This window comes from Mobula birostris, chromosome 12 (assembly GCF_030028105.1).
Source record: "Mobula birostris isolate sMobBir1 chromosome 12, sMobBir1.hap1, whole genome shotgun sequence".
NCBI classification, from domain to species: domain Eukaryota; kingdom Metazoa; phylum Chordata; class Chondrichthyes; order Myliobatiformes; family Myliobatidae; genus Mobula; species Mobula birostris.
Genome location: NC_092381.1, coordinates 74,423,176 through 74,443,077, shown reverse-complemented (window position 1 = coordinate 74,443,077; position 19,902 = coordinate 74,423,176). Strand labels below are relative to the sequence as shown.

Sequence of the window (19,902 nt, the reverse complement as noted above, 5' to 3'; positions counted from 1 at the left end):
CATAGATTTTTCAAGCACTTCTGAGCAGTTTGCAAGATACCATATGACCTGGGAGGTCTTAGCAGATTAGTCTTTTTGAGATTCTCAGGATCTGAAACAATCTGTATGATTTCTATTCTCAGGAAATAAAAGTATTTGGAGATGAAATGTTAACTAAATCTGATGAAATGCTCAATGTATATTTTTTTCAGACTTTGGGAAAATCTTAAACTAAAGGTGTTGAATGCTTTTTACATTTTAGATAATTGACTCTATCGTCTGATTTCAAAGATTGAATATTAAAGATTAAAGATCAGCTTTTTGTCACATGTACATTGAAACATCAGCGCATACAGTGAAATGTATTGTTTGCCTCAACAATCAACACAGTCGAAGGATCGCTGGGGGCAGCCCACATGCTGGTGCCAACAATGCATGCCCACAACTTGCTAACCCTTACTAATCCATATGTCTTTGGACTGTGGGAGGAAGCCAGAGCTCCCAGAGGAAACCCATGTAGTCACAAGGAGAATGTACAAATTTTTTACAGACTGCAGCAGGAACTGAATCCAATCACTTGCGCTGTGAAGTGTTATGTTAACCATTGTGCTGAAGTGCCAGCCTCATGTGACATGCTGATTATTTTCCATGATGTAATCAGCGGGATGCTGACGGGTCACGGCAGAGTGGAAAGCTTGTTTTCTCATGTGGAAAATATAAAACTAGGAGGTTACTGCTTGGAAAAATAAAGGGTCACCCATTTAAATCTGAACTTGAAAGGGAAATAACTTTTCCTTCCTGAACCTGGTGGTGTAGTACCTCAGGCTTCTGTATCTCTTGCCAAATTTTAGCTGCATAAAGATAGCATGGCCTGCATGGCAGGGATCTTTGATGCCAGATGTTGCCTATTTGAAGCGGTGCCTCCTGTAGATCCTGGGGAGTAACGTGCCTGGAATGTATTGGGCTGAGTCCACTTTGCTCTGTCCTGCAGGTTGAGGGTGTGTGGAGGTGATCAGTAAGGGGAACAAAGACTAGATGAGACCCTGCATCATATGGCATCATCATTGAATGAAATATGTGGATTGAACATCAAGGACTTCCCACTCAGGAAAATGAAGCCTCCAACTCCCTTGACCCATACATCAGGCAAGGCTGGTGTATTTTGAATATCACAGAAGCAGACCTTGCCTTTCAAATTATGACCTCTTTCTTTATGGTAATGCAAATGAATTTTACCCAAGCAGCGTTACAGTTAGGTATCACTCACCGCATTTCCAGATTTTAAGGATATTGACGTTTTGGGTACAGAAAATCAAAATGAAATACTAAAATCTTGTAACTGAAGAACAAATATTTTAGATTAAATTCATTTGCATAGTGTACTTACAAAGTTGCAGCAAAATATTCCAAGCCCAGACCATATATAGATTTCAGATAACTATTTATTGATCACCTGTCAGGTGTTACTAGTTACATAATTCAGTTATTAATATTCCCCACTAAAATATAACTTGAGGACTGCACAGTTATTAAAATATGCCCAATATATTTGATGGTATGCTAACACACCTCATAATCAGTTTTCTGTTTTAAGAAATTGATCATCTGGATATATAATTGAAGTTATACAGCTGTTAAAGGCCTTCAGCCCACCATGTTCATACCAACCATATTGCTCATATATGCTAATCCCATTTAACTGCATTATGTATGTATTCTTCAGAGTCAGGTTCACTGGCATGGAACACGAAATATGTTGTTCTGTGGCAGCAATACATAATAAATTAACAGGCTCTTCATGATCATCATGACTCCAGTATTTCTTCTATTCTTTGATGTTTCTTAATTGTACACATGATTTTTTTGTGTTCTATCACTGAGCAGCAGTGAACCATCTGATTGGCCTATCAGAGTTCCCTTTGAGAACTGGTTGACTTGATCAGCATTTCTGATCTGGCTATCGTTCACAATTGCACTGAAATAAAAATAACTATATATATATATATATATATAATTTAAATTAAATAAAAGCAAAATAAATAGTGAAGTAGTGTACATATCCATTTAGAAATCTGATGGCGGAGGGGAAGAAGCTGTTCCTGAAATATTGAGCGTGTGTCTTCAGGCCCCTACACCTCCTCCTTGGTGGTAGCAATGAGAAGAGGTCATGTCCTGGGTGAAGAGAGTCCTTAATGGTAGATACTGCCTTCTTGAGGCATTGCCTTTTGAAGATCTCCTCAATCCTGGGGAGGGTAGTGCCCATGATAGAGCTGGCTGAGTTCGCAACTTTCCGTAGCATTTTTCAATCCTATACTAGATGGTGATGCAACCAATTTGAATACTCTTCATGATATATATGTAGAAATTTGTGACATATCAAGTCTCCTCAAGCTCCTAATGAAATACAGCTGCTGTGGTGCTTTTTTGTAATTGCATCAATTTGTTGGGCCCAGGATAGATCTTCAGAGGTGTTGACACACCCAGGAACTTGAAACTGCTCACTCTTTCCACTACTGATCCCTCGATGAGGACTGGTGTGTTTTCCCTCAACTTCCCCTTTCTGAAATCCACAATCAATTCTTTGGTCTTAATGGTGTTGAATGCAAGGTTGTTGCAAACCACTCAACCATCTGATCTGTCTCACTTCTTTACCATCCTTCTGTGCCATGCCTATTCAAGTGCCCCTTAAAGGTACTGATTGTATCTGTGTCCACCATCTCCTCTGGCAGAGACCTCTAGATATCAATCACACTCTGTGTTTCAATAAAAACCTTTCCCTGCAAATTCTCCTTCCTCTCATCTGAAGCCAATGCTCTCTTGTTTTTGATACACCTGACATACAGAAAAAAAACTCTATCTCACCTGTTTGTGCCTCTTAATTTTGGTTTATATCAAATCACTCCTCAATTTCCTTTGCTGCACGGAAAACAAATCCAGAAAATCCAATTTTCCCTCTAACTAAACTCTTCAATCCAGCCAACATCTTGCTAATCTTGTCTGCAGTCTCTCCAGGACAACCATGTACTCCTTGTGATGTAGTGATGAAAGCCACACATAATACTCTGTGTGATCTAACCAGTATTGAGCAAAGTTGCAACATCCCACCTCTTATATTCTGTGCTCTGACTTATAATGACAACTACAGAATATACCTTCATCACCATCCTATCTACCTGCGAATCTGTTTTCAGGTAACTGTGGACTTGAACCCCAAAGCCTTTTTGTTTTTCAACATTCCTTAGTTCTCTTCCATTTACTGTATATACCCTACTCCCATTTGACTTCCCAAAATTAAATTTCATCTGCCAGTGCTCTGCCCAATTTTCCACCTGATCTGTCCTGCTAAATCCTTGCACAACCTTTCTCGCTCTCCACAGCACCACCAACTTTCATGTCATTCACATAGTTGCTAATCATTCATCCCACGTTCACATCCAGATAGTTAAAATATACAGTATACTAAATGGGTCCCAACACTAATCCCTGTGTACAGCACTAGTTGCAAATGTCCAATCAGGAAAGCATTGTTCCATCATTCCTCTCCTCTGCCTTCCTCCACCCCGCCAGTTTTGGATCCCATTAGCTAGTTTGTCTTGGATCCCATGTGCATCAACCTCTGGACCAGCCTGCTATGTACCTTACTAAAGTCTATACGGACAACGTCTACTGCCCTACCTTCCTCAATCTTCTATCATCAATCTAGTTTGCAACGCTTTCGATTCCAGTGCTTCTTTTAAAGTACAGTCTAATGCAATGAAATAGTGTTGGAATTATTCTGCCTGCATGCGTGTCATTTCATTGCTGATGCAAACTGGTGGATTGCAGCTGCTCTTCGCAGTTATCTATCAAAGCAGTAAATTTTGGGGAATTGAGCACAGACCAAATGTATTTTTTTGTGTTTGGCAGGTTGACGACCAAATGAAACTACTTCAGAACTGCTGGAGTGAGCTTTTAATCTTGGATCACATTTACAGGCAAGTGGCACATTGGAAAGAAGGCGCAATCCTCCTTGTTACCGGGCAACAGGTGAGTGCAAAATGCAACACACTGAGGGGACTGCAAGGGCTTTTGTGGTCCATTTACCTTTCTCTGACCTCTTTAAAATATTTGACTTTAAAGTCGATTGGAATGTACAGTGATTCAATTTTGCTTTCTTCCAAACATGACATACTGCCAATATTTGTTTTAGTGGTAAGAAAACTGAAATCAATACCTTCCAGCATAGTAATATTCATCATTGTGCAAACAGAATTTGTTGTTGATAGCAAAACTATTTAATTTTGGCTGTCTCATAATTGGGAATAGAACAGTAGCGCAGTATTCATGAAACAGCATTAGTAATCTAAAAGCTGACACAATAGCCCCATCCATGAGCATTTTAATTCCATTTAAAAAAGACAGAGAACAAAATAAACCACTGCCAGTAAACAATATCTGACAAAAATTGGTGGATTGTAATAAAACTCTAACCAATTCAATAATGTATTGAAATCTAATCTATATGTGACACTAACCCCACTGAGGTTGTTTCTCTGCTGTCTTCTGAGGTTACTGGCTACCTGGTTATCTAGCAACGTAGTTCTTTAAATGGTTTCCATCCTCTCAGGGCAATCAATGCAATATAGGCAACAGTTACAGTTCATCACTTGTTCAAAGCTCTTTTTTAGAGATTGAAGAGGAAATTAAATCAAGTCAACCTGGAAGTCAACAATATCTCAGAAATGTCAAACGATCAGGTTTTCATAACCCAGCATCAGACCAGGAACTCAGTAAATCACATAATTGGCTTTTATCTCTTTCAGTTCTAATCCTTTCAATCACAAATTATACCCCTCGTAATCCTTTTCACGATCCCATTGATTGGCCTAGGCAGTATCATCATCTGCCAGAGCAGTAACCAAATTTCCTGATCCTCTATAACCATTTACTTAATCACCAACCCAATGATCGACAATCTAACCTGTGAAGGATACTGTATCCATCTCTTGCTCGGTAGTACTGTACCTTGAGCTAACCAAGGGAATTACAATGGTGGGCCCACAAAGTAGTCAATAGCCCAGTCTCCAGTGCATTCTAGAATTTTGATGACAACTTCTGCAAAGTACATACACATTTACCTCATAGCATGTGTTATGCTACATCAGAATGCTTTGAAAGGGCTATTGGTAAATGCTGCATCTTTATGTATCCTCTACAAATCAACTAGAAACTGTTAATGCTTTTGGGTGAGAAGTGTAAGGGCTACGGTCTTTCTCCGGGTACTTAAGCAGTGAGGCCTCCTGTACAGACTGAGTGTTGCTCTGTCCAAGTTAGCATCTTTCACCTGGTTCATTAAACGAGGATCATCTGCTGTCTCGGGTAGATTTAAAAGATCCCATGGCACCATTTCAAATTAATGTTATTTTCTGTGCTCTGGAACATATTTAGCCATCATCCAGGGGCACAAAACATTTCTAATCATTATCAAATTGTTATTTGTGGAAGATTAACTTCACCATTACAGTATGATAATGTAATACAAGCATTTTGGAAAAGTGTAAAAGGCACTATAATACAGACCTTTCGTCATTAAAACTGGAAAGGTATCATTATTGCCAACTCTTGTTTCATGTCATTTTGAGATTTCATCTGATGACATTGCTCACACATCTCTTGGGTGTCCAGCATTCCTCCTGTAATCTTGCCTGTCGCCAAATCTTGCCACTGTCCATGAATGTTATTGTGTGTTCGTCCATCGTCAACGTCGATGAGGACCTCGACACCTTTATGATGGTGTCAAGACTAGCGCGTGATTTGGATTTAAGTGAGGGAGAATTGCACAGCGTCAGCCTCACTCTTCCCAATTCCCATCTGGATCCAGTGGCAAGACAGAGTCAAGACGGCTGGAGATGGGACTAGGCACGTGGATGACCAGGACGTCTTCCGTGTCTTCTCCTGCTCTACGCATTCCACGACGCTTGCAGAGACCGCCTTCTTGACCGTTGGACCTTCCATTGGTCTTGTCGGCTCAATCCACCGGAGTCTGTCTTCACATGCTGGGATAGACAACTCCCTATCTCACCGAGGGTTTGAGACCCGTCGGCTACCCTCACCTGGTTTAGCCGGCTTGTCAAAGCCGTTGCCCGGGGTATGGCCGCTATCGAATGCAAGCAGCTACATGGAGCCACAGGTGAGAGCTGAGTGCCAGGTGGGGACCAAAGGTGGACTAACTACCTTGAAAAGGATGTGACATGTTCCCCCACCAGAGGTGCTACCCCTCCCTGACACCCCATACACCCCATGAATGGTATACCATTCACTCAAGTATTTTAGCATCTATCTTGAATAAAGAAAGTGATTTATTTTGTGTTATAGTGAGATCAATATGATTTATAAAGTAAAAAACACACAGAATTGACTTTTCAAAATAGCAAATATCTAGCAAGTAGCACAACAAAGTTTCTGTACAATATAATTACTTCAAAGAACAAAAAATATCCAAAATTAAATCTAATTCAAGATTGCTGACTGCTAACTACTGCAGCAAGGCTTCAAAGAACAAAATATACCCAAAACGAAATCTCTCAGCCCACAATAACTTTGGCGTTTAGCAACCAATGATTTAATAGGTGAAACTGGCTCAGAATTTCCATCAACCGCTGAAGGACACATTAGACCTTTCCCAACAGACAACTCTTTACAGAAGCGAGAACAACTTGTCTTCAAAATCTTCACCCTCAGCTACATGCCCTACTTCTCTAAAAATATAGACTGTCCATGACCCTGCCTCTCCAAGGTCTCCTGCACATAAAATAAAAGCATCTGTTAGTCTTGCGAGACCATGGATCTGCGCCTGGAAAGTCTTCACTCTCCAGGGAAAGGTTGTATGGAAGACCAGCATTTGCCCATGCTGCAAGTCTCCCCTCTCCACGACAGCAATGTTGTCCAAGGGAAGAGCATTAGGACTCATACAGCTTGGCACTAGTGTCGTCGCAGAGCAATGTGGCATTAAGTGCCTTGTCCAAGGACAGAACACATTGCCTTGGCTGGGGCTCAAACTCACGACTTTCAGGTCACTAGTCCAATGCCTTAACCACTTGGCCATCAGGCTGCACAACTTCAGTTACATCACTGCTAGTCTGGACCAACACAACATCCTTACCAGATGATTGGTCAAAATAGTGTTCAATTAGCTTAACTTTTCCCAACACTTTTAAGAACTCAGCACTCTCAGTAGCAGTTCGCCAGGAGTTCGGACATCCCTGTTCAGGTCACAAGCATTATCTGTGGATAACCGCTTCAAATCACACTGAACCTTTATCTCTGTGGAATCCATGATAAAGTACCTTAATCACTTTCCCTGACACAAGCCTAACCACTGGCTTAAAACACAAACCATTTAATCAATCCTAAAACAGGAGTCACACAGCATCCGCAATCCCTGGACGATGGCCCCCACAAATGTAAGCCCTCACACCAGGGCTCATGTACAAACTCAGCTCATTAGCTAACTCTATTATCATGATTCAGAAGTGAGAAGGCCACCATTCGTAAACAATATACATCTAGGGTTAGTATAGAACCTAGGGTCATCCAGGTTCAACCAAGGAGGAATGTTGTGAAGTTCCAATTAAAGGAACCTTGATTTGAGCAAATGCTGTGTAAATACTACCCATACACAATTATTGGTCAGCAAGAAATAGCAGATCATGCATTGCATAAAATTATAAAGGAAGTATATTTACCAATTTCAGCTTTATCAGTTAATAGGGAAAAGAAAATAAAAATTGCACTACAGTTAAACCAATCCAATGTGTACTTGACCATTGGAGATTGTACTGGAGTATTTGGAGGTGACTCTCTTACTCACACGCCGGACCCACGATCTGCGTGAAAGCGCCTGCCACATTCTGAACTTCCCTGGAAGTCCATCTGGAACAAGCTGGCTCTCTCTCAGGAGTATTAGCCCTTCCTCCTTGGAGCCATTCATCTGCACAAAGCACTTCCTGCAGCAGGGACTCTTCTTCCAATGGCATTCTGTGGCCCCCTTCCTTGTACCCCACTCCAGAACTCCCACCCAAAAGAGAGTAGAGTCCTTCAGAAAACTCTTCCCCACAGCTGTCTGTCACATTCCACAATCCTGATTGGCTGACACAATGTTCCTAAATTGAATAATATGGCTTCTCATCTTTAGCCAAAACCAAAACATTCGACCAACAGGACACAGTGGTTTTACAGAAAGCTGCTAAAATGAGGTATGTACTGCATAGGTGTAGAAATCTTAACCAGGGCGTTACAATTACATGTTTCCCCCACCATCCGAAGGTAGAGCGTTCCTATGAAACGGTTCGTAAGCCGAAATGTCGTAAAGCGAAGAAGCAATTACCATTTATTTATATGGGAAAATTTTGTGAGCGTTCGCAGACCCAGAAATAACCTACCAAATCATGAAAAATAACACATAAAACCTAAAATAACAGTAGCATATAGTAAAAGCAGGAATGATATGATAAATACACAGCCTATATAAAGTAGAAATACTTTTCCACAATCATCACTGACCTGTTCTCCGTAGCGAAAATCTCACGCAAGCGCCGTTGGCAGAAAATCTCTCGCAAGCGCTCTCCAGTAACCTGTAAGCTATGAAGCTGCCAAATCATACCAAATAACACATAAAAACACACAGCCTATATAAAGTAGAAATAATGTATGTACAGTGTAGTATCACTTACCGGAATCGGGAAGACAGCGCCAAGCTCACTGATGATGGTGTGTTAGGCTGAGTCGGAGTTTGGGTGGTGCAGTGGTCCCCACCCTCCAGGCCGCTGAGCGATACATTGCTGTGAAGCATGCAGGGGTGCAGCGGTAGCTGGGAGGCACACAGCACATCTTTAAGAAAAAAGCCGAAACAAACATGCTAATTAATTAGGTGCCACCCGGCACGTAAACGTCAGCCCAGATCAGTGCCGATTTCCAATTGCATCGTCTCTGATCTGGGCCGACAATTACGTGTCGGCGGCACCGAATTAAATTAGCATGTTTATTTCTGCTTTTTTCTTAAAGATGTGCTGTGTGCCTCCCGGCTACCATTGCATTCTTCGCAAATCGGTATCTGTCCGTGGCGTGGGGGTTGGGGTGGTGGGACACTGGGGTGTCATCTCGTCATCGTCTGTTTCCATTAGGGCAGGCAGGTCATCTTCTATCTCTGCCCACCTCGATATCGAAGGTCGAGGTTTGTCGTTTGCTGTGGCTGATGTGGAAGGCTTGCTTGACTGCCGAGCTTCGCACATTTTTCTATCACACAGTTCTTTGTAAGGACTCAAACCATCCTGCAAATATCCCCTAAACCTACGTACCCTTTCAAAATTAAAATCGTACTTCATCATTACTCATTAAGTTTCGATTGTTATCCTTTCCTCTTCCAATTGCATCAGCTCTTCATCTATCAGTTCTTGGTCATGGGATGCCAAAACCTCTTCAACATCATGTTCGTCAGCTTCCACAAGCCAAACTCACTTTGTCCTTACTTCGTTCACCACAATCGAAACACTTAATTATGTCTAGTTTTACACTAAGTGTAACACCCTTACGAGCTCTTTTAGGCTTTTCCGATACCATAGAACTCATCTTGCAAATGGCTGCTCACAGGCACGTGTTAAAGCAATGCCGGCGAGAATGCAGTTCTGAATCTGGGGAGAGCGGCTGCTCGGGGCGCGCGCTGCCTTTTATCGTGCGCTGATTTTTTCGCGCGCTGAGTTTTTATCACGTGCTGCTTTTTTTCTTGTAACAGTGCAAACACCTTCTGAAAGTGAAAACAGGGTACTAAAGTAGGTCTTTCGTAACAGTGAGGTTTCGTAAAACGAACGTTCGAAAAGCGGGGGACACCTGTAATTGCCATCAAATAGCACAATAAGCTTTCTGTGCAATATAATAACTTGAAAGAACAAAATATATCCAAAATTAAATCTAATTCAGATTATTGATTGCCGACTACTGCAGCAAAGCTTCAGAAGGTGAGTTTTGGTTCTTGAGAAACAAAACTAAATCTGCCTAACTCCAGTGATAACAATATATTCAGAAAAATTTCACAGGCTGGTGTGAGCTCCACTTCAGTCAGTCTTATGATTTCTTTCCTTTTTCTTCTTTTATCTCTTTCCCTCTCCCCCTTTCCTCCCTCCCTCCCTCTCCTCTCTCTCCTCTCTTATACATGTTTGCCTAATTTCTCCTGCATGCCATCCCTCCTACTCCTCCTGCAATCATGGCCAGATTAAGAGCATGGTTTAAATCGGTGATTCCCAAAGTGGGAGTTTCTAAGGCAGCAATGAAAATAAAGGGGATGGTGGTGTGTGGCACTCAGTAGCAAGAGCAGAAGTTGAAGGATTACAGACTTAATTTAAGAAATTAATTACTTATTATAAATATTTGATCCCCAGTGTCTCATAATTGATTACAATGATCACATGGTCGCCTCATCACTTGCTAACTAACTTCTCTTAAATTTGCTTGAAGCACATTATAGTTTCTGAAATGCAACATGACACTTCTGTATTCGTCATATCATGAGAAATCTGGACTGAAGGAAACGTGTTATTTCCCAGCCCGCGCATTATTGCCATTTACTACGTAATACAATGTTAGATGGTACAATTCCTCTACTCGAATCATGCAATGACTCAGTTTCTGTGAATTAGGCTATAGCATTCAATGGGGTATAGTTCAGAATCTGCCCTTTCAAATGGTCTTGACCAAATTTCTCTAGCCTATGGCACAACTGAAATATTGTGGCCCCACTCTACGTACCTTCAGGCAGAGTTAGGTTTTGGCTGATCTGTGATGATGTCATAATTTTCTCCTTTATTGACCACAGTGCTTGAGTTTGGGCTTAAAATAGGTTATTGATCATGGTCACTAATCCACAACGAAAATGGTGAAAGCAGACCAAACAAAAAAGAAGTGTAGGCAGCACACATAAAAATTGCTGGTGAACGCAGCAGGCCAGGCAGCATCTATAGGAAGAGATACAGTCGACGTTTCGGGCCGGGACCCTTCATCAGGACTAACTTAAAGAAGACTAATTCTGCTAGATGGAGCTGAGCGGTGGTAGAGGAGAACTGGTTAGGTTTGGAATAAATTATAGATGGGGAGCAGTGAGAGATGGTTTCACTAAACTCCCGTCGAAGAGAAGATTTAAACTTCTTCAGCGTAGGCATCACCAGAAGAGGCTCCACAGTAGTGAATTTAAAAACGCAAACACGAGGAAATCTGCAGATGCTGGAATTTCAAGCAACACACATAAAAATTGCTGGTGAACGCAATTTTTAGAAGTGTAGGCAGTATAGTGCGGCGTAACTAAAAATATGGATTTATACCGCCACCAAGCAACCAACAGCAGCCTTTGTGTCTGTTGCGTGAAATAGTTTTTTTCAAATGAGGCATTGAAACATCCAGGTGCTTGAACATTTAAAGAGAATACACTCTGATAAAGCAAACAAGAACTTGGCTTATTTCAGTCACTTAGTAAAAATCTTCGGAAATGGAAAACATTTCAAAAGATGTTTGCCAGCACCTCACAACAAAACAGTAATAGCTTGCGTGCTTCAAACAACATTTCATTGCTCATTGCTAAATCTGGAAAGCCCCACACAATTGGAGAAGAACTGATTCTGCCAGCAGTAAGGGAGGTTCTGAGTATGTTTTTGCAAGTCACCAGACCAAATAATTAAAGTGATTCTGCTCAGTGACAACTCTTTTCAAAGTTGAATAGATGAAATGTCTGAGAATGTAGAAGACCTCTTGTTCAACATACAAAGGACATCAGAAGTTGCTCTGCAGTTAGTTGAGTCAACATATCTATATATTTACCAATCACTGTGTAATTCATAGACAACCATTTTGTCACAAAAAGCCTCAGTGACGGCTGCACAAATTATTAAATGCTGTTATCATAGCGGTAAATAAAATCAAGTCCCATGTTCTCAATTCTCAACAATTTCAAGAGTTTTGTATTGAGAATAATGATGAACAGTTTGAATGCTTCCTGGTGTATACATAGTTTCGAAGGGAAACTGCCCGCGATGCTTTTCTGTGCATTTTTAAACTGTGATAAAATTCTTTGAAGACTCAAATGCTTCATTCAGTAATCAACTCAAGAATATTAGGCATAGCATTGCTTATTTGACAGAATTACTCTCAAAGTTTAATTAAATCAAACTTCATTTGCAAGGAAATGATGTGGATCTTATCAAAGTTAAATTAGTTCTCTCCATAGAAGTTAATCCTATTTAAGTGCTTCATTGGCTGTCATGATCTTTTCCAATTTCTGAGCTTCTCTGAGTTAGAAGGGAAAGAAAGAATACCAGTTGATGATCTTCAAGTAAACTGTGTTCTCCTGGGTGAGCTGCATAAGGACATGTCAGAGAGATTTCAGGATCTTCTCTCCATCCAAATTCTGGACTGGGAATAAACCCATTCCTGAACATGTGATGAGGAATTAATAGGAAGGATGGAGAATGAATTGATCTTGCTGCAAAATGACTTTGAGCTGAAGCCAATGTTCAAAAAAATCATACCAAGACTTATGGTTGCAGAAAGAAATCTCAGAATGCTATCCTGTACTGTAGATAAAGGTCAAGAAGTTCTTTATTGACTTTCCAACATCATATTTAGTGGAATATGGTTTCAATGCAGTCATGTGACTTCTTTCAAAGCAAGAAAACAGTCTGCAAATGACTAAAAGTGGGGATCGGGATGTGAGTCTCCTTCTGAATACTATTCAGCCTGATGTCAAGCAGCTGATATCACTGAGCCAAGCCCATCCAGGTGAAAAAGCAATGAATCCGTGAGCAGTTGGACGATTAATGTACACCCTAAAATTGAGGAAAATTATTCTACCGTAGTTAAATAAAGAAATAATTTTATTTGTAGCTTTAAATAAATTTGAATTTTTTTTTTGCAATTATTTATCACTGCTTTGGATTTGCAGTTCCTATTTTCTTTCACTGTGCATCATAAATTAACATTCTTTACAGTTTTTATGTAATGGCTGGAGAGAGAAAGTGGGGTGCTGGGGATGGGGTCTGGGAGACAAGGAGGCGATAACCCATAACAGTTTGGGAACCACTGGCTTAGATCAATTAACAAGATACTGTGTGTGTGTGTGGCTTGTGGATCTCAATATGAAGGATTCCTTACAATGGTTCCAGACGGTCTGACACTGAAAGGAGTGTTGTGAGGTAAATTTTATTACCTGTAGGTTATGGAGAGCCAGTAGTGTTCATCACTGACCTGGGTTCTTCCATGATTCTGAGGCAATAATCTCCCTAACAAATTCAGCCTAGGACATTTCTGGGACACTGTTCTAGGTTGAGTGAACAGTTAAGGAGTTTTAAATGTGGAATGACTTTCCTATATTAACTTAGTATGGCATAGCTAATATTGTACTTAAAGAATGCACTCTATAAAAACATCATCCATCCAAAACCAATTCGTGTTTTATGTTGTCCCTTTTTTTCAAGAGACTGGCTCTCTCTCCCAGTCTGTCTTTCGCACTCTTTCTCACTCCTTCAGCTAAGTTACTATTTTAGCCTCATATTCAAACTTAATTTACTTTCTGATCTGTACATAATAGACCTTGAAGTGTGACATCACTTACACAACAAACTTCAATAATACTATTATTGGCAGAATTCTAGCTGTTTGGGTATCAACAAAAATGCTTTACAATGTTTCTGAATTTCCATTAGCTTGATTGTGATCTAAAACAACATAGCAATGTGATATATATTAACCTACAATTCACTAATTACTTTTAGTTGTGCAGACACCTAAAATCAAAGCTCTGTAGCATGTCTTCTGTTTAGCTTTGACTTGTGTTGCACCCTCAGTGCAGAAAAGTGTTGAAAGGTACTTTATGCCATCACATTCAGAGGAATTGCCCCAAGGAGGATTGTTGACTTTGTTGAAAGAGATGGTGTAAATGTAGTGAATTCAATATTTCATTAATATTTGAGTAATGTTATAAATATACTGCTTGATTAATCATCCTTTGGTTACATAATTCACTATTGGTTATATGTATGAAGTTCGTGAATGGCATATGTCATTATGTCACATGTGCGGGCCATACTAAAGTAAGTATATACATTTGTACGGGTTCCTGTGTTTTCCTTTTGATAAGCTTCTGTAGTTACAAAACTTAACAGTAAGGGTTTTGTGAAGGAAGTGGAGAACATGAAGCCTGGGCAAATGAGCAACTATGAGCTAACAGTGGTCCATGAAAGATGCCAGGGAGGGAATGAAGGAAACTCTGTGTGGAATGCAGTGTTGTCAGAAGTTCCAGAGATGAGATTGGGTAAGATTGATGCAAAGGAGTTTTTGCGTGAGGACCGGGTGTTAGTTTAGGTCAGCAAGGACATGCATTGAGTAAGCAAATGTTTTGGCTAGCTTTAACCAGGTGTTGTGCTTCCAGAATGTGGTTGGAGCTGCTCTCATCCAGGCAGATGCAGGGTATTCTATCCTACTGCTGACTGTAATAGATGACAAAAAAGTTTTGGAGAGTTTAAGGGGTTGTGAGTCACTTGAAATTGACCATTCAGTCTTTTGTCGTAATTCTGTGATCCATCAGGCCAAGTTTTTGACAAATGGTGTAGCCCAGGATATTGAGCGTGCGGTATTTAGCAGTGGTAATTCGGTATAATGTTAAAGATAGGTGGGGAGAGCTTCTCTCATTGTAGATGGCCTTTGCCAGTCTTTTATTTGTCAGAAATGTTACTGCCTCTTACCAACTTCATCTGTCTAAATGTTGTGGAGATTGGCTGTTCTGTTCTGTTTGCTTCATTATTTGAGTGGCAAATGTGAATTATTAGTTATTAAAAATGAGTTTCCTAACTCCACCTCTCTTATAAAAATCTTTCTTCCTCCTACAATGATCACTCATAGCTGGTGCACTATTGCATGCATTGGGCCTTCAGCCCTGAGGAGTCACTAATCAGGGTGTTTGGAGTAGAGCTTCATATTATGTGATTTGTGTAGTCATACAATTGAGACTGAATGTGACATTTCATATAATATAAACATAAAGATGCAGGTACTGTTCTATAGTGCTGCCATGTGTGCTGAAGAACCATGCAGTCCTCAAGTCATCGTCATTGATAAGATCTTACTCCCAGAGAGGTTATTTTGATCAAAAACCAACAAATCACTTCTGTGTTTCCAGAGCATTACAAAAAATACAGCAATAAAAATGTGACACTCTCATACCGCTCTTTAATGTAATTAAAGAAAGCTGCAGTTTAAATTACTGGCCCTGACTGGCATGTTCTTTTCTTACTTAATCAATAGTTCTTGAGGAAATTTTCTGCATCATCAGTGCAATTTCTACCACAGGTTTTTGTTTGTTAGCTAGTTTGCACATAATGCTAGGTTTGATATATTGTGTGTGACATTAGAAAAGCAGCCAAAGGCTAAATAAAAGGAATAACAATTTTTGTCTTGTTGCATTGTCTGCTGCAGAGTGTTATTAGTGTTTTGATTGGTATCATAACAGCAGGCTATTTATAATTAAGGCCCAATGCTTTGATGCTTATTCACAAGAGCCTGAGGGATCTTAAAAGCTTTGATGCTTTTCTGTAAGGTATTGCAGCACTATAGCTTAAGTTCGCTGTTTTCATATATATTAAGTTGTTTTGAGTTTTTTAAAAAATTCTATTGACTAAGTCAACACAGCTTTAAAGTTAAGTTGATATATCTTGAGAAGTTTTCCTGCTTGAACACAAAACCACAGTATCATTTAATCACTTTACATGTTTTCAAATCTTCATTTTATACATCAATGAGTTAACAGAGATTGAGCAATTAGGGAAGTTTTTGATTCACCAAGCAACAGGCAGATTCAAGTCACCGTTGATTGCAGTATTTAACCATGTTGACCACACTTGAGCTCCACTGATACCTGCTATGACAGTAGGGGAAAGCGATACATAACTTTGTTTGCGCCATCATTGATGGAACGACTACAAATAAATAATCAATATTAGTCTTGATTAGGTTCACAGGTGAGACTGAGGCAATTATCTTAGGCCTTTGGACAAATAGGTCTAGGAATATAGTACAGGCCTTTGTCCACAAATAACGTCTCTGCTAAAGGACCAGTAAACTTGGTAACTTAAGGGAAACTCAAAAACAAAACATTTTCAAGATTCTATTATAGCATCTGATTTGACAGCAGTGGTTCTAGTCTGGGGATATGCTGTACCATGGAGCTTCATTTCTATTCTTAATATGACCATTCACCTTACATGGAAACACTCGAGAATTTTTCCGATTTCTTTCTCCTGTAGATAAGAGAAACTGCTGCTTACAGAAAAGGGAAACACTTCATATCTCTTCCATGTCATTGTACATCTGGTCCGATCTGGTATCATATTATTACAACATTTCAAACGTGATTTGATTGGTGACTAAGTATTTAAATAAATATCTTGCTCAACTTTCTAGATCTTCCCAATGATTCTTCAGAATTGTGAATTCTAAAATTTCCCCTCCTTCAGCTAAGTACTTTCTTCTCAAAATCAATACTTTGGATCAAATAGCTAATTAACCTTCTGCATAAGAGCCTTTTTAATTTGATGTGAAAAACCTGGCTGGCTGATAAATGCACATCAAAAATGCCAAGTATAAATTCATTCCTGCACACCCTTTCTAAGAATTTTGGAGTTGAATTTTGCTGCTATGTATATGGCAGGTAAGCAGTGTCTGTGTAGATTTAAAGTAGCCCCAGTCTATTTTCTTAACAACAAAAGGATCCTTTGAGATAGTACCAATTTACTACTCTTGCCGTAGTTTTCCCTGAGTAAGCCTCCCTCTGCCAAACATTAGTACTCAATTTACATTGATGCTGGGGAACAGCAACTGCTTTCTCGACTGCCAGATTACAAGTGTTGCACTTCTCTGGTATTTGCATACTTTGATTAATGAACATCTGGTATTCCTCAGCCATTGGGGAAAAGCTCGATGCCAAACAGTTCATTATCTTCCATTATTTTACACCCTATTAAAATGACAGGCTTCAACAAGCATCTCTCCTGACAAAGTTAGATTATTAGGAAGCACTTGTTTGTATAACATTATTCTCCCTTTGCTATCGTTCCAAGTAATTCCGATTGATGTTAATGCGACATCTAATTGTATATTGCACAGCCAAACAACACTGGACACGCTGAATCGGTCTGAAGATGTAAGTTAAATAGACTTACTATGAGAACTGCTGGAAATCTAGTTGTGAAATGAATGTTTCACACTACATTTCTGATATTTCTCAACAGGACTAACAGTAAGTTCACAAACTTGCAAATCCCAAAACCTGCAGGTTTGGAAGGCTGCTCTTTGTTGATGATGTCCTGTCCTTATAATCAACCTTGTTCTCCTCTTTGAGTCTGGTGTTGGAATGCAGAGCTGACAAGCATTTAGACCTAGTGCTTGGACAACAGGGAAATCCCTGCAAGGTTATGGGTAAATAATGTACTGTATATAAATTAACTTTTATATTTTAATTAAACAACTTTAAATTTAAAATATTAGAAATTATTAAATCTTGAACAGGATTGACAATTTGGCGTCAACCCTGTTCAAGATTTGGTGGTATGACTTAGCAGCCTGTCAAAGTTTTAAATTTGATCCCTTAATGGTATTTATATCTTTCAAGTCAACATTGGCTGATCTGGAGAAAATAAGTTTGTACTTGCCTTGTGACAAGTGTGGTCACCTCGCTACAGTTGGAGTCACAGAGAGGTACAGCCCAGAAACAGCCCCAAAACAGCCCCTCTGCACCAAGTCCATCACAGTAGTCAACCACCATCAATACTTGTTTTTCACTAATCCCTTTATTTTTTGGTCTCCCCAAAGATTCTATCACTTAATTAATTAATGGGGCTACTTATAGTGGCCAGTTTACCTCCCAATGTTCATATCTTTGGGATGTGGGAGGGAAATGGAGCACCTGAAAATAACCTATGCAGCCACAGAGAGAAAGTGCAAACTCTATACAGGCAGCATTTGAAGTCATAATGGAACCCAGACCTCCACACTGTGAGACAGCAACTCTACTTACAGCACCATCCTTCAGACCCATTCTCTTAGAAAGCGTACTAGACGTTTAATGATCTTTCGTGGGTCAAGAGAACAGGAGCTCCCTGAATGCAGAACACCTTGAAGCTAAGTGATAGATGAAACAAAGTACATTATTGTTTTTTTTACATTTACTGTATTTTGTATTTTTGAAATAGTAATTGAATTGCTTGTGGAATATAAGCTGAAATAATGAAGGACCATATTTCCACGGTTAGTCCCATTGATCTGTTTGGTTCAAGATTGAATGCAATGGCATGTGCAGAAGCCATGAAGATTGTATAGAGTTTGCAGTGTGAAGTCTCCAGACCTACTTGCAATATCTGGCCGTGTATTAGTCATTCTGATCCAAGCTAGAGCAAGAAAACAGATGTTGTAATTAGCCTTGGCAGCTGGAGACTAAGGTGGGTTGGTGAGTCATAGGCTTATAGTAGACATCAGTAGATAAACTAAAGGTGTAACCATGGGCACCTGTATGGGTCCCAGCTATGCCTGCCTGTTTGTTGGCTTTGTGGAACAATCTATGTTCCAAACCTATTCTGATATCTGTCCCCCACTTTCCCTTCGCTACATTGATGACTGCATTGGCGCTGCTCCCTGCACACATGCTGAGCTCGTTGACTTCATTAACTTTGCCTCCAACTTTCACCCTGCCTTCAAGTTTACCTGGTCCATTTCTGACACCTCCCTCCCTTTTCTAGATCTTTCTGTCTCTGTCTCTGGAGACAGCTTATCTACTGATGTCTACTATAAGCCTACTGACTCTCATAGCTATCTGGACTATTCCTCTTCTCACCCTGTCTCTTGCAAAAATGCCATCCCCTTCTCACAATTCCTCTATCTCTGCCGCATCTGCTCTCAGGATGAGGCTTTTCATTCCAGGACGAAGGAGATGTCCTCCTTTTTTAAAGAAAAGGGCTTCCCTTCCTCCACCATCAACTCTGCTCTCAACACATCCCCCCTATTTCACGCACATCTGCTCTCACTCCATCCTCCCGCCACCCCACTAGGAATAGGATTCCCCTTGTCCTCACCTACCACCACACCAGCCTCCGGTCCAACATATAATTCTTCGTAACTACTGCCACCTCCAACGGGATCCCACCACCAAGCACATCTTTCCCTCACCACCCCCCCCCCCGCTTTCCGCAGGGATCGCTCCCTACACGACTCCTTTGTCCATTCGTCCCCCCCATCCCTCCCCACTGATCTCCCTCCTGGCACTTATCCTTGTAAGTGGAACAAGTGCTACATATGCCCTTACACTTCCTCCCTCACTACCATTCAGGGCCCCGGACAGTCCTTCCAGCTGAGGCGACACTTCACCTGTGAGTCGGCTGGGGTGATATACTGCGTCCGGTACTCCCGATGCGGCCTTCAACATATTGGTGAGACCCGACGCAGACTTGGAGATCGTTTCGCTGAATACCTATGCTCTGTATGCTAGAGAAAGCAGGATCTCCCAGTGGCCACACATTTTAATTCCACGTCCCATTCCCATTCTGATATGTCTATCCACGGCCTCCACTACTGTCAAGATGAAGCCACACTCAGGTTGGAGGAACAACACCTTGTATTCCGTCTGGGTAGCCTCCGACCTGCACACCTCTCTCCTCAAGACTCTAGTTACGAGAGATCTGAATTCTTTTATGTCCTTTATTAAAATTATTCATGCATATAAAAATAGTTAGCTAGTCAACACTGATTTGGAAGGAAACTGCTTTTCACAGATGAACTAAAATGTTGTGCTTCTCCTATCAATAATAACAAAAAACACTATCTGGCATATTTTACATTTAATTTTTATTGAATGAATTTTTT

At 40.4% G+C, this 19,902-nt stretch overlaps 1 protein-coding gene across 4 annotated transcripts in view; it reads left to right on the top strand.

Annotated features, from left to right (window-relative positions):
• nr5a2 (nuclear receptor subfamily 5, group A, member 2) overlaps positions 1-19,902 on the top strand; it is a 199,350-nt gene that overhangs the window by 108,161 nt on the left and 71,287 nt on the right. For all 4 annotated transcript variants that reach the window (XR_011888050.1, XM_072274144.1, XM_072274145.1 and 1 more), the window contains one exon: positions 3,886-4,005. Coding sequence is in view for 3 of the 4 variants with exons in the window: in XM_072274144.1 (XP_072130245.1) it covers positions 3,886-4,005 (120 nt within the window). In the remaining variant the exon portion in view is untranslated. The remainder of the gene's footprint in view (positions 1-3,885; positions 4,006-19,902) is intronic.